General features: G+C 31.7%; 1 protein-coding gene across 9 annotated transcripts in view; it reads right to left on the minus strand.

Annotated features, from left to right (window-relative positions):
- LOC143248730 (tyrosine-protein phosphatase Lar-like) overlaps positions 1-15,128 on the minus strand; it is a 242,986-nt gene that overhangs the window by 59,578 nt on the left and 168,280 nt on the right. For all 9 annotated transcript variants that reach the window (XM_076497397.1, XM_076497396.1, XM_076497401.1 and 6 more), the window contains 2 exons: positions 10,054-10,326; positions 5,852-6,139 (listed from right to left, as the gene is read on the minus strand). In XM_076497397.1, coding sequence (XP_076353512.1) covers positions 5,852-6,139; positions 10,054-10,326 — 561 coding nt within the window. The remainder of the gene's footprint in view (positions 1-5,851; positions 6,140-10,053; positions 10,327-15,128) is intronic.

Below are 15,128 nucleotides of genomic sequence, written 5' to 3' on the forward strand. Positions count from 1 at the left end.
AACACTAAAAAATATCATACCATTCATACTACAGTATAGAGTTATAGACTAGAAACAAAACACTAAAAATATCATACCATTCATACTACAGTATAGAGTTATAGATTAGAACAAAACACTAAAAAATATCATACCATTCATACTACAGTATAGAGTTATGGACTATAACAAAACACTAAAAAATATCATACCATTCATGCTACAGTATGGAGTTACGGACTATAACAAAGCACTCAGAAGCTTCACAATATTTATATTCTATTGTATAAAGTTAAGGGATACAAAAAATTGTAAATACTATATCAGATTATCACCCAAAGTAATGAAATGTGGGAGGTTTTTTTTTTTGTTATTAAGCACAAAGCTAAACAATGGGATATCCATGTTGTGTCAACCAAGAGTATTGTAACTTGTGTTTTCGTGCTACAAGCTTGCATAGTTACCACTAATCCACCTGGAACAGTTAGATAATTTAAAGAACCTTCATTATGCAACATTATTTAACTTTACGTAATAATGAAAAATGAAAGAACTGAAAAGTTAGAAAAATAATCAATTAATAACACTAAAAATCACATTACTGGAAGTGAATAAGACATGATAATGCTACAAATCATGACAAGGTGAGTGACATGTAATAATCCTACAAACCATGACAACGTGAGCAAGATGTAAAAGTTTACAAACAACATGGAGAATAATTGTAATAGTGCTACAAAACAAATTATTAAAAGTGAGTGAGATGTAATAATGCTAAACCTACATTACTGATAGTGAGAGAGATCTAATAACACCAAAAGTTACAACACTTAAGTCAGTAAGATGTAATAATGTTACAACATTGAAAGTCAGCGAGATGTAATAATGTTACAACATTGAAAGTCAGCGAGATGTAATAATGTTACAACATTGAAAGTCAGCGAGATGTAATAATGTTACAATATTGAAAGTCAGCGAGATGTAATAATGTTACAACATTGAAAGTCAGCGAGATGTAATAATGTTACAATATTGAAAGTCAGCGAGATGTAATAATGTTACAATATTAAAAGTCAGTAAGATGTAATCATGTTACAACACTGAAAGTAAGTGAGATATAATAATGTTACAAACTACATAACTGGAAATGATTAAGATACAATAATGCTCAAAATTAAAATATTACAGTGGGTGAGATGTAATAATGCTAAAATCCACATTATTAGAAGGGAGCGAAATGTATTAATAGTAAAAATCACAATATTGAAAGACAGTGAGATATAAAAAATGTTAAGAACTACAACAAAGGGGGTAAGATGCAACAATGTTAAAGCTACATTGCTGGGAGTCAGTAAGATGCAGCAATGTTAAAACTACATTGCTGGGAGTCAGTAAAATGCAGCAATGTTAAAACTACATTGCTGGGAGTCAGTAAGATGCAATAATTCATTTATTGAATTTCATTAAACCACTACATGAGGGCTTTCTGACATATTGAAGTGACAGACTAGAAGAAACATACTTAATCAAAACCATCCACTCAAAGCTCATGGAATGCTCTAACTGAAAGAGTTGTATTTAAAATTCACTCTTATAATGCACCAAGTGCAGAGTATTATTGTTACTGATGGTAATAGGGTGGAAATCACAGAACCTCAGATTCACAGTCTAACAAACTAGTCAGTGGGTTGTGTTCAACCCTATAATTAATGATAAAAAACACTAAAAGTAAGTGAGAAGTAATAATTCTAATTTAGAGGAACAACAAAAAGAATCAGTGACTGCTCCTCACCTTGTGTCAAGAGGCTTAGAACAAAGCTAATTCAAATAGATAAAACCATAATGAGGGTTAATAGAATATTCTGTGTTATTTACAGTACTCAAATGAATCTAAGACAACTCTGAACAAGCATGTCAGTTTGTAAAATGATCTGGAAAAAAAAGAAGAGAGAATTCAAACTACCATTACTCCTGTGATGAAATAACATATTTTCAAGAACTTCTAGTTAATTTCTCTGACTGTATATAATTTTAATGTTATAAAATGTTTCTGAACAGGTTTAATACTTATATAAACTTGTTTTCCACTTGTGATAAAAAATACAGAAATGAGAACATTAACAGGATGTATAATAACAGCACTGAGACAATGGACCAATGAAAGTTTGAAATATGTAGTTCAAAACATTGGAGAATGTTTCAAAACACAAAATGAGCACCATCTAAGTATAACTATTCACACAATCAAGAAAACAACAAACCAGCAAAGAAAATACACACAAAAGAACAACAAGACAACAGATCAAACACCCAAATGAAACATGAGAAGAAATGTATTTATGAATCAGTATCATTTGTAGGTGTTATTTGTGAAACATTAACTAGGCTACAGTACAAATTAAGCAATAAATACAAACACAAAAATCATAATTAAACCAAAAATTAATATTACCTGTTTCTACTACATTTCTACACATAAAAGAAGGTTAGTCTGCTGCACAGAAATGTTTACTCCATAGAACTATAAGAAATTTAGTCATTTGGTACACAGGAAGATGTATTGTTTGTAAAAAAAAAAAAAGTTATTTTGCTATACAAGAAGATTTAATGTCTCTTAAAGGCTCTTTTGCTGTGCATACAAGTTAATGTGTACATATAGGAGTGTCAGGCTGCTTAACAGGAAGCTTTACTGTATATATATATATATATACATAAGAAGATTAACATGCTGTACAGGCAGGTTAGTGTGTATATGTAAGGAGGTTAGTCTACTGTAAAGGAAAGGTTACTGTGTGTACACATAAGAAGATTAGTCAGCTATGCAGGAAGGTTTACCAAGTATATGAGAAAGTTATTTTTTTAATTTCACACAAAGGTACACAAGGACTATTTGTGCTAACCTTCCCTAACTAAACTAGAGGGAAGGCAGCTCATCACAAGGACTATTTGTGCTAACCTTCCCTAACTAAACTAGAGGGAAGGCAGCTCATCACAAGGACTATTTGTGCTAACCTTCCCTAACTAAACTAGAGGGAAGGCAGCTCATCACAAGGACTATTTGTGCTAACCTTCCCTAACTAAACTAGAGGGAAGGCAGCTCATCACAAGGACTATTTGTGCTAACCTTCCCTGACTAAACTAGAGGGAAGGCAGCTCATCACAAGGACTATTTGTGCTAACCTTCCCTAACTAAACTAGAGGGAAGGCAGCTCATCACAAGGACTATTTGTGCTAACCTTCCCTAACTAAACTAGAGAGGGAAGTCAGCTCATCACAAGGACTATTTGTGCTAACCTTCCCTGACTAAACTAGAGGGAAGTCAGCTCATCATCAACACTCACTCTTGGGCTACTCTTTTACAAATGAATAGTGGGATTGACTGTAATATTATAATGCCCCCATGGCTGAAAAGGCATGCATGTTTGGTGTGACGAGGATTTGAACCTGTAACCCCCAGATCACGAGTCAAGCATCCTAATCACTTGGCCATCTGCTGTACAGTAAAATTAACCATGTATCACTAAGCTCAGTATGATTAGGATGTAGGGATATGCTCAGAAAAAAATTCACCAACATATTCAATTTATTAACCCATGAAGCACAAAACTTACTGTTAAATCTGATTATACCCTTATCTGAGCAACCCTCCTACCATTACCAAGTGTTTGACAGCTTATGTAACGGTAATATTACTCTGCTGGTCAACTACACATTTTTGTGAAAGAAAATAATCAAAAAGGAAAAACCACTATTTAGAAGGATGTATTATTTCCACATTTACAAATAAAAATGCTAGATGGCAACACAAAATTTTCTTATGTAATAACTAGTTGATTTTTAACTGCACAAACATGATATCTTTCAAAACAATTTCTGTAAAAATAAATAGATAAATAATAATCTAAATTAATAGTCAAAATGTCAAGAAAATTAGGTATTTATGTAATTTACAGAATTTTGTATATTTTATTAATGTACGAGTTTATAAACAATAGTTTCTTAATTATCAAAATAAAACATCATATGGAGGTCTTCATTTCTTCAAATTTTCAGTGGGGCTGAGCTTGGCAGCTGTATGTGTATGCATGGTATCAAGATTCAAGATCTGGAAACTGTATGATGTTCTTTCTATTAAGTGACATGACCCTAGTGTAAGTTGGAAGGTGTGGATTCTGTAAATATCCCTATAATGTTGTTCAAGTGCTCTGGGATGCTTATAGTATATTGGAGGAACCATTCCAGCTTCACCAATCTCAAATGTAATCCAAAATGAAAGAAACTGTCAAAACTGTTATGAACTAAACTATATATATATATATATATATATATATATATATATATACCACTGAATTATAAAACTCAAATAAATGTTCACTTATCAATCTGCTTCAATGAAATTGTTTAAAAGCATAAAAAGAGTGGAAATAAGTAGCAAAACAATTTGCAAAAATGAACTATGATGTAGGGTTAGGAAGGTTAAGAATACAGAAACCACACAAAACTTCCTACAAGTAGCCTGTACTTTCACGTTCAGGCTTCACATTTACTGATTGTAAAGGTCAAATCATAGTATGAAACTAAATTTTGTGTTTTTTGGTAAAGGTGACTGACAAAATAACTGTGCAGACTCAAACAAGTGTTGTGCAAGGTGGAAAATTTTTCAAAAATTATTAGTCATATAAATATGATTATTTGGAACAACAGAGTAAGTACTAAAAAATCTTACAAGCTTATGATTATTAGATACTATAAAACTGTACAGCATTATTCATTTTAATTGTTTTTATTCATGTATCTGACAACACTTCACACTTAGTTGTAGATAAGTTTTTTTTGAAAGATTTAGCTTCTTATGCAGTGATTTTTTATGGTATTACATATTAATTTCTTCCTTGTTTACATAATTTTTGGCATTACCATTCCACACCATGCATAATTTTGCAATTTTTTATTACTTGTAGAAAAGAAGGTTAGTCTACTGTGCAGGAAGGTTTACTGTGTATGTAGACGAAAGTTTATCTGACATACAGGAAGAGTTGTTGTGTACACGTAAGAAAGTTAGTCCACTGTTCAAGATTTGTCATATAGGAAAGTGTGCAGTATATGAAGGTTTGCTGTGTTGAAAAATTAAATGTATGAAGGTTCACTAATATAAAATATGTCAACAATCACAGAAATACACTTTAAGGTGGGTTTAAAGTCTTTTCTGAAAGAGTTGGTGTCACAAAAGTGACAATGATAAGTAAATGTGTCTTAATGTAGAATATTTTTACTTCATGTATTTCTGTGGGAAAGGTTTTAACTAAGTCAAGGTTAGAGTAAGCTTTCTAGTAGGAGAGTATAACTGGTAATAACAATAATGAAAGTCTGACAGTAAAAAAATCTTATAATAAACTATCCTGCAACCAACAGATAACAATTTTGGGTTTAATTCCAGTTTCATGGTTTCAATTAAGAGAATATACAATATATATTGAAATATAACACTACTGTTAAGAAAGGGTGTTCCACCATTCAGACTTCTCTAATGCCAGTTTCAACTTTCAAATACGTAATGAAATATTATAACACTTGTATTATTATTATTATTGTGCATATAATAATAAACTGGGCACAACAAATGTTCTTTATCAATAAAGAGTTAAAGCTGAACTGTGAAAATTACTGTTTACAAAGGATGAGGAAAGTTACCATCCTAACAAAGTATCAAATGTTTTTCTAAAGTATTGAAAACTGTGTTTAATGTATTAATATATTCTCTTTTAAAAATACTTCACATTCTGAATATATAATTGCATCAATACAAGAAGTAAGAAGAGATGTTAGCACAGAAATAACTAAAAAGAACTAAATCACAGAGTGTTTCACATACCTGTTTCTCCTGTGGTTGCTATAGCGGGAGTACTAGGAGAGCTACGACCTATGTCGTTTGCTGCAATAACAAAGAACTCATATTCTGTGTAGGGAGACAAGTCCTGAATTGTATAAAACTTAGAATTAATGCCACTAATTTCACTGTAATCTTGGTTCGTTTTTTTTGGTTTGTACTGGACAACATAGTACCGAACATTTTCAGCACCCGTATTATAGGACCAGGATAACCTCACAGAAGTAGCAGTGACATCAGATATTCGAACATCTGAAGGAGGAGGAGGAAGGGCTGAAAGAACACAAAAATAAATTAATTTATACAAACTGGATCACTATTACCAAACTGTTTTATACAGTTCTTCACAAACAAGAATAGCATTCCAAACTGTTTTATACGGTTCTCAAGAACACAAACAAAATCTGCAGCAATTAAATGTTTTAATTTCAAAAGAAACTACTTAATCTGTATTATGTTTTAATACAGTGATAAAATTTGCTCTGGAAGTCAAAACACAAGTTTTATTTTAATAATCACAAGTAAAAAATGATTTACTGTTGTATTACTCACTCAAAATTTCATACCCTACATAAACTGCTTCAGTGTTGGATTATTCACTCAAGGTTTGGGACAATATGGCATTTATTGGTCAGTCTTAGTTGTCACATCCTCTAAAGTTCTAAACTAAAACTACTAATAAAAAAAAAACTTTAAAACTTTTAATTTTATCATCTATATACTTATCAATTTTCCTTTTAAATTAACAGTAATTTAATACATCCACAATATTCAGAGACAATCCATTCCAAAGGCCAACTAGTAGAAAAATGAAGCTGTCTCGGCAAAAGATTACTCCTTCCCTGACAAAATTTATATATGTCTCCTAACCCTACTATTCTCATAGTTAAGTGTGATAAAAGATGATATATCAACATTATTAATTACCCATATAATCTTAATCACTTCAATCAAATCTCTTCTCACTCTTCTATTTTCAAGAGAAAATTTCAGAGATTCAATCTCTCCTCATATGACAACCCCTCTATCCAAGGCACCATTTTAGTAACACACTTAGAACCCTTTAAAACAGTTCAATATCCTCTCTAAGGTAAGGAGCCCAAGACTGAGCACAATTATTCAAATGTGACATAACCAATGACATATATAATGTCACTATTATAACCCCTTTAAACTTGTATTAAATATTTCTATATATATATACAACCTAAAATTCTATTTGTCTTACTTCTAGCAAAAGTATGCTGCTTGGATGGCTTAAGAGTTTGATCAACTATTACACAAAGATCCATTTCTTTCATGACACTGTTATGGTTACTGTCATCTGAATTATACTTATAATTCAAATCAGGATAATTCATATGCCTTACCATGCATTTATTACAATTAAAACCCAACTGCCATTTATTTGTCCAACTCATTAAATGATCTAAATCCTTTTGTAAATCACCAGCATCCTCTTTACCACTAGCAACACCCAATACCTTAATATCAATCTGCAAATTTGAGTAATTTATTGACTATTCCTTTATCTGTGTCACTCATTTAAATAAAAAAGAGCAAAGGTCCTAAGACTGAGCCCTGGAGTACCCCATTTGTAACATTAATCCAGGTTGACTGAGCTGCATTTCTAAGAATCCTCTGCTTTCTTCCATCCAGCCATTCTTCCATATAATTTACTAACTTAACCCCTACATCAACAGATATAGATTTTTACAAGTCTTTTATGCTGCACCTTTTTAAATGCTTTCTGAAAATCCAGATACACCAAATCTACACCCATACCTTCATCTGCATAAGCAGTAATATTTTCAAAGACTGTCAACAGATCTGTAAGAAAAGATTTTCTCTTAGTGAAATCATGTTGACTATCCAACAAAGTTCTAAACTCTGTTAAATACTTTGCAAAGCATCTTTTACCAGACTTTCCAAAACGTTTCCCACAATTGATGTAAAACAAATAGGTCTATAATTACTGGGACACTTCCTATCACGTTCTTTAAAAATAGGAGTAACATTAGCTGATTTTCAATCTATTGGTACTTATTCTATTCAAGGATTGACAAAAAGTAGTAGCAAGTGGCTCACATATCCAATCCTTAACCTGCTTCAAAACTATTTGGTAAATATTATTTAGCCAAGTGCCATATTGTTTTGTAAACTTTACAATTTTATATAACAAGCTTAGAATTAATGCCATTATCTTGTTTCTATCTGTTAACTATTCAAGATGTGGAAATCCTGCTTAAATCTTCGTTAGTAAAAACTGAAGAAAAGAGCAAAATTTCAATATCCCAGCAAACTCATAATTATCAGATTTGAGAATTCCTTCATCGTCCCTTGAGGATCTTATCGCAATCTTAATATTTTGTGTCTCCTTAACATACTTAAACAAATCCTTAATGTTAATTTCCACAGTTTCAGCCAGCCTTTTTCATACATCCTTAATAATGCCCTAATATCCCATTTGAATAAACTTTGGTCATTTATAATCTTATAAATCTCATGTCATATCAGTCAGTTTAAATTTCTTAAAGTTATCACACTTTTCTTTAATTCTATCATTTGCACACTCTTTGTGAATTGACCAGGATTTTTACTCAGAGCTACCCTTTACTTTCTATAAAGAATATATTTACCTTGAATATTTAAACATTTCCACATTTGATCAGTGCCTCCAAATAAACTCTGCTACCCAATTCACATACAGTTCTTGTCATATCCCTTCAAAATAGTTTTGAAATTTGTTACCAAAATATTATTATTCCTTTTATCCATATGCTCAAAGCACTGAACCCAATAAAGCAATGATTGTTTACATGCAGATGTTCCACAAGTTTCACCCTCGAAATCATTTCTATATTATAATAAATCTAAAAATAGCATTGTTTCTAGTAGGTTCCTTAACTAATTGGTCAAGAAGGCCATCCTTATCAGTTTTTCCAATACCATTCTCCCTCGTGATTTGACTCTAGAATTTCCCAGTCAATATGCCTGAAATTAAAATCAACCATAATTATGACTTCATTAATAACGAAACTCTTAATCTCACTGTAAAGTTTCTCACTAATTTCATTGGTATCATTTGGAGGGCAGTAACAAATTCCCAATAAAAACCTTTTTCATTTATATCTGGTAATAGAAACCCAAATGGATTCAATCTCCTTGCTGTTATCTTTAATATAATCAACAAGATGTAACTCATACCTTACATATAAAACCATTCCCTTCCACTCTCTTTAGTACTCTATCCTATTAAACAGCCTATAACTCTATATTTCAAAGAAATTTCTATCTAAAATCACCTATGTTTTAGCTATTCTCTGAAGACCAAAATCCACCCTTCCTACCACTGTTCTAAAACTATTTTATATCTTATACTTCTAGTATTACAATAGTAACAATTAACCCTACCATTAGAACCACTTCTATACTCATTATATGTTCTAAAACTATTTTATATCTTATACTTCTAGTATTACAATAGTAACAATTAACCCTACCATTAGAACCACTTCTATACTCATTATATGTTCTAAAACTATTTTATATCTTATACTTCTAGTATTACAATAGTAACAATTAACCCTACCATTAGAACCACTTCTATACTCATTATATGTTCTAAAACTATTTTATATCTTATACTTCTAGTATTACAATAGTAACAATTAACCCTACCATTAGAACCACTTCTATACTCATTATATGTTCTAAAACTATTTTATATCTTATACTTCTAGTATTACAATAGTAACAATTAACCCTACCATTAGAACCACTTCTATACTCATTATATGTTCTAAAACTATTTTATATCTTATACTTCTAGTATTACAATAGTAACAATTAACCCTACCATTAGAACCACTTCTATACTCATTTCCTTTGCTAAAATTTTCTCTGCCTCTTCTTCTTTTTGCATTCAGTTTATCCTGGCCACTGTCTAGTTCTAGTTTAAAACATCCATTCCAGCCAAGTTAATAGCCCTAGCAAACAAGCCAGCCTGTATCCTATTTAAATATTAATCGTCCATTCCAAAAAACTCCCTCCTTCCATTTAACTGACCCCACACATACAGTAAAGCTGCTTTATTCTTAGATTATTTACTCAATACCTGAAAAATTACCCTACTTGTTTGTTAAATATAAAACCAATACAATATTTTATTATTGTTACATCACTACCTTGTACTATAACCTGAGATACTGTTTCCACACTGCCAAACTTAGATGAGGCCACACATGTATAATTGGCTGAGTTGGTAATATTCTTTAACTCCAGGCTGTTTTTACCAATAGGAATGTTATGCTCCGAGGTGAGATCAACAGATCCTTTTCTCCACTTAACAAACGGCATGGGTGAACCTACCGCTACACATGTCAAGTTCAAGCTTGCTCCTGGATTTACTTCATACTTTTTATCAGGAGGAATAGAAAAATATGGCGGTACTCTTCGAGCTATAAGATTCATTGGAGTTAATAAACATGTAAGAGAGTTAATTTTGAAAAAACAATAACACTTTTTTTAATACTTATAAAGTTTTATAAGCTATTTTCTTTTAGGATTTATAAATGTTTTCAGGTGCATTTCAAAAAAATTTCTTCTCTATCTCTCTTCAGTTTATTTAAGAGAAGCACATTTGAAAGATGAAACAGTGTAATATAAACTACACAATGGAGCTGTATTTCAAAATAAATCATGCCTCATACATCCATTACTGTTCTGGTATCCATGTTGTCATTGGTACTTGACAGCCAATAACCACTGTGTTCTAATTAAATAAACTGAGTACTGTTTTCTGGTATCCATGTGGTAATTGGTTCTTGACAGCCAATAGTTGATGTATTCTTATTAAATAAATTAAACAGTTTTTTTTTATTTTTTTTGTCTTTATGTACCAATAAACATCTATCTCAAGTAAAAAACAACATATATCTAACTGAATTTCACAAAATAAAAACAACTAAACATGGATGCAGTATAGTGTGGCATGGATGGTTTGGTTTGTCTTGAATTTCATGCAAAGCTACACAAGGGCTATCTGCACTAGCTGCCCCTAATTTAGCTGTGTAAGACTAGAGGAAAGGCAGCTAGTCATCACCACCCACCACCAACTCTTGGGCTACTCTTTTACCAACAAATAGTGGGATTGACCATCACATTATATTGCCCCCATGGCTGAAAGTGTGTGCATGTTTGGTGTGATGTGGATTCAAACCTACGACCATCAGATTACTAGTCGAGTGCCTTAACCATCTGGCCATGCTTGGTCTGGTATGGAATGTATAAGTTATTATTATGTTTTTGAAGATGACTATGTAGAATATCAAAACTAGTGTGAAGTGAAATTCAACAGTAACATATCATTGATGTAAACCAAGAGCAGTAGTTCCCAAATGGTGTGACGTGAAATTTTGTAATTGTATGGCATCAAGTTTGTCTTTTTCATGCTTGTGTAAAATAGAGTTTATTTAGGCCAACACTGCCTCATTATCCTAACACAGGACATCAAAGTAAAGTAAATAGAGAATTCTTGTATGTGTTGTAACATTTATTTGTCTTCTTTTTGGGTGCAGGATGAAACAAGTGTGCAGCAAAGTTAACATTATTTTCCTAGCGTGCTGTGAGCAAAAAATGTTTGGGACTCACTGACTTATAAGTTAAACAATGCATGACTTTTGAATGTTGAAATAAATATACACACAAACACACACAGAGGTACATGTGTGTAGTTATGGTTTTTATCATTTATTTAATTTTACTTCAATTGTTAACTGAGATTATGTTTTGCATTTGCCTTAAAAACATATCTCACCTGCCATGTAGTGTATATAAAATAAATTATTTTTATATTAAGAAACTAATCTCAAATTCCCTGGTGGTGAATATACAAACTAATTCTAAGAACCCATAACTGAAATCAAAGGAGAATATGCTATACCATGTCAACACTAAATCTACCATATTCAGTGCTGAAAAGACCATCTGCCCAATACCAGAGCTAATTATGCTAGCTGGGATACACAGTAGTGTGGTCTAGGCACTAAATATACTATTAGTTTTTATGAACAACTGCTACATTGTGAACCAGATTAAACAAGTGACTTGTAATTATCATCAATTTTATTTATGTAATTTTCATATCAAATTTTTACAATAAGAATTAATAACATAAAAATATTTAACTTTCTCATGCTGATTATATGTTTAGTTTTATTGTTGTTATTATTAATTTTCACTATCGTTCGTAAGAACTGGCAGACCATCAAGCTAATTTTCTTACTACCCAGGTGCAGTAGGCAAGCTCTCAACAGAGGCTGCAGGAGTTGCTCATGAGCTAATAACCATCTTTAATAGGATGCTTATTTGTGTTTGAAGTAAATGAAGGATATCTACAAGCTACTAGCCATAAAAAAACAAAATCAAAGATACATACATCTCCATACAACTCTAAAAACCATTAAATGACACCTCAAAAATCATAGTGTAGAAACTCTGTGTATAAGTGAGGCAGAAAGCTGGGGCCACCATTTCTGTTACTTGCATATAGATAAAAACCTCAAGGCTTCAAAGGATTCATTGACTCTTAGAATTACTAACACAGTTCTTTTTCTGTTGATGCTGTGATTGCCTGAATGTTTTCTAACTCTTGTTCCCAGGGAACTTCCTGTTCAGAAACTGATAACTGGAGAAAAGGGACTCAAGCCATTGCACCTTACCATATGGAAAGTAAACAAATTTCCTCCAGAAAAAAACTGAACAATTTCATATGGAAGTAAAAAAAAAGGAAAACAAACTGGAAATTGTAGAACTAAACAAAAGTATAAAACTGAATTGAGACAAAGTTCTAAATGTCCAATTCAAGCTCCTTCCAACTTGCCTCAGGGTGAATTAACAAGATTACTTTCAATACTTTGGTTTAACACACACACAACTATTCACAGCTGTTTCATTTTGTACATAATTGAACAATTACTCATGAAATTATGGTCCTCATGAATGAAACTTTTTGTGAAACCAGATAGTGGTCTTCCTTCTTCTGAATTCTTTACTTAGCTTCTCATTAATAAATAAACATAAATAATACTATAGTTTACACTAACACAATTTTAGTACTAGTACTTGTATACATTGTTTTTATACCAGACACAGTACTGTTTGTTGTATTAATACAGTTCTGGTACATGTACTTTTATGACATTGTTTTAACACTTGTCATCATACTGTAGTTTATGCTAACACGGTTCTAGTACCCCATTTTGTATGAGATTGTTTTAATACCAGTCACGATTAAAATACATGGTAGCGTGTGACTATGCCGTGCAGCCAAAACAACCTGCAGGGTATACTGCGTTACTAACAGAAATGATATTCTGGGAATTTTCCACTTTCTGTACTTTGAACAGTAGTAATCCAAATAATCACATTTTCAGTGGATGTGCTCTACTAGACCAATACTTCACATACCAAATTTCAAGGCAATCTACTAAAAAATATGAGATATAAAATATTCATTTTTGATTGATTTTTTTATTTTTGTTTTAATTTTTTCTTCTTGCAAAAAGCACAAAATCTTTACTTGATAAAAAAACCAAACTTAACTTTCACAGACATTTAAACTCAAATTTGGTACAATGATAGTTCTTTAATACCTACAATTATATTTCAAATTTGGTCTAAATAAAAGACACATGCAAAGTTATTATGCAAAAACCACTCAATTTTGAACAAAATATGTTTCCATACACGTATGCAAAAAAATTCATTGATCTAAAATATTTACTACAGCCTCAACTAAGAATAAAGGTGGACTGATTTCCGTTTTCTGTAACTTGAATTAAAAATAACTGATTTACGGTAGGAAAACTATAAGGTATACACACACAAGTATTGGTTAGTCCAAGTAAATCAGATTAGCAATTTCTAGTTCAGGTTTTCAAAAAATCATATGCATGAGCAGTTATTATTCACTGTCAACGTTTGAATATAAGTTTCCTAAATTTTCCTAATTAATGAGCATTTGGCCCACATGATATTATCATAAAAAATGATGCTCAATAGGGCTGTAAGCAAGTGTACTTGAGTGATGAAAGCAAATTGTTAGTCTAGTTTCTACAGAATTACTATAAAGGATGTTATTAACATTGTTTCAGAAAGAAGGACTGCCATGATAATTTTAAAAAAATCTGGTTGTTTCTGTAAAGTAAAAGTCTGTTCTGAATAACACGGTTCAATCCTAAAGCTAATGTTGATTACTACCGAGTGTCACTTTTTATACTTGCTGTGATTTGTTGGTGTGTATTGACCAAAAGTCATGAAATTGAATGAAAGTCATTTTGGTAGTGAAGGAGCTGCCAGCAGTAAAATGAATGTGAAACGTAAAAGGAATGAAATCAAAACTGGCAGTCAAACTGGTAGCAATACTTACAACTTTGATAATAATTTCACAGCCAATATTTATTCATTAGTTAGTTAGGCCTTGTATTTTGTCTTACTCACCATTGTGCCCCAAGTTGAACAAAAATTGCAGTACAGCTAACTAATGAATGCATGTTTGCTGTTAAATTCTTAATCCTACAAGTTTAACTACCAATTTTGATTTCATTTCTTTAACTCTCGTGCTGAATCCTTTTTACTGGCAGAACATTTTTTTTTGTAAGACCTAATAAAGTGGTTTTTGGTTAAATAATTCTAGTATCGGTACTTGTGTGGCACTGCTTTAACATCACTCACAATATTGTATTTTACACTCATGTAATTTTAGTGCTATCACCAGTATGACACATAAAAGTACTGCAATTTAAACTCGCCTCTATACTCAAGAATACTGCACGTAATGCGATAACACAGTCAACATTCTGAGACTACAACAGACCAACAGTCCAAGACTGACATAAGACCACAACAGTAAAATAAGTAGACTGTCATAACCCAGACAACAATCTGTATGTGTGGGTCAGTAGAGATGAAATAAATGGATACAGTATGGGTGCTATCATTCCTCAAATAACATTTGTGATCACAGCTACATTTATTCAATAAATTAATCAATTTTTTCACTTGATTTTATAAAATCAGCCAGTAAATTTAAACAGCTCTTGTAAAGTTCTTCCATTAAAGAACAACGGTGAATTCACCGATCATTATATCACCGTCACTTCAGAAAAACAGGAAAATAAAGAACAAGTAAACGGTAGACCAATAGGGCGTTGTCGCATTTATTAGAATTTTCATGCCACTACCCATATATGTTGTACCA

This window comes from Tachypleus tridentatus, chromosome 4, assembly GCF_004210375.1.
Source record: "Tachypleus tridentatus isolate NWPU-2018 chromosome 4, ASM421037v1, whole genome shotgun sequence".
NCBI lineage: Eukaryota > Metazoa > Arthropoda > Merostomata > Xiphosura > Limulidae > Tachypleus > Tachypleus tridentatus.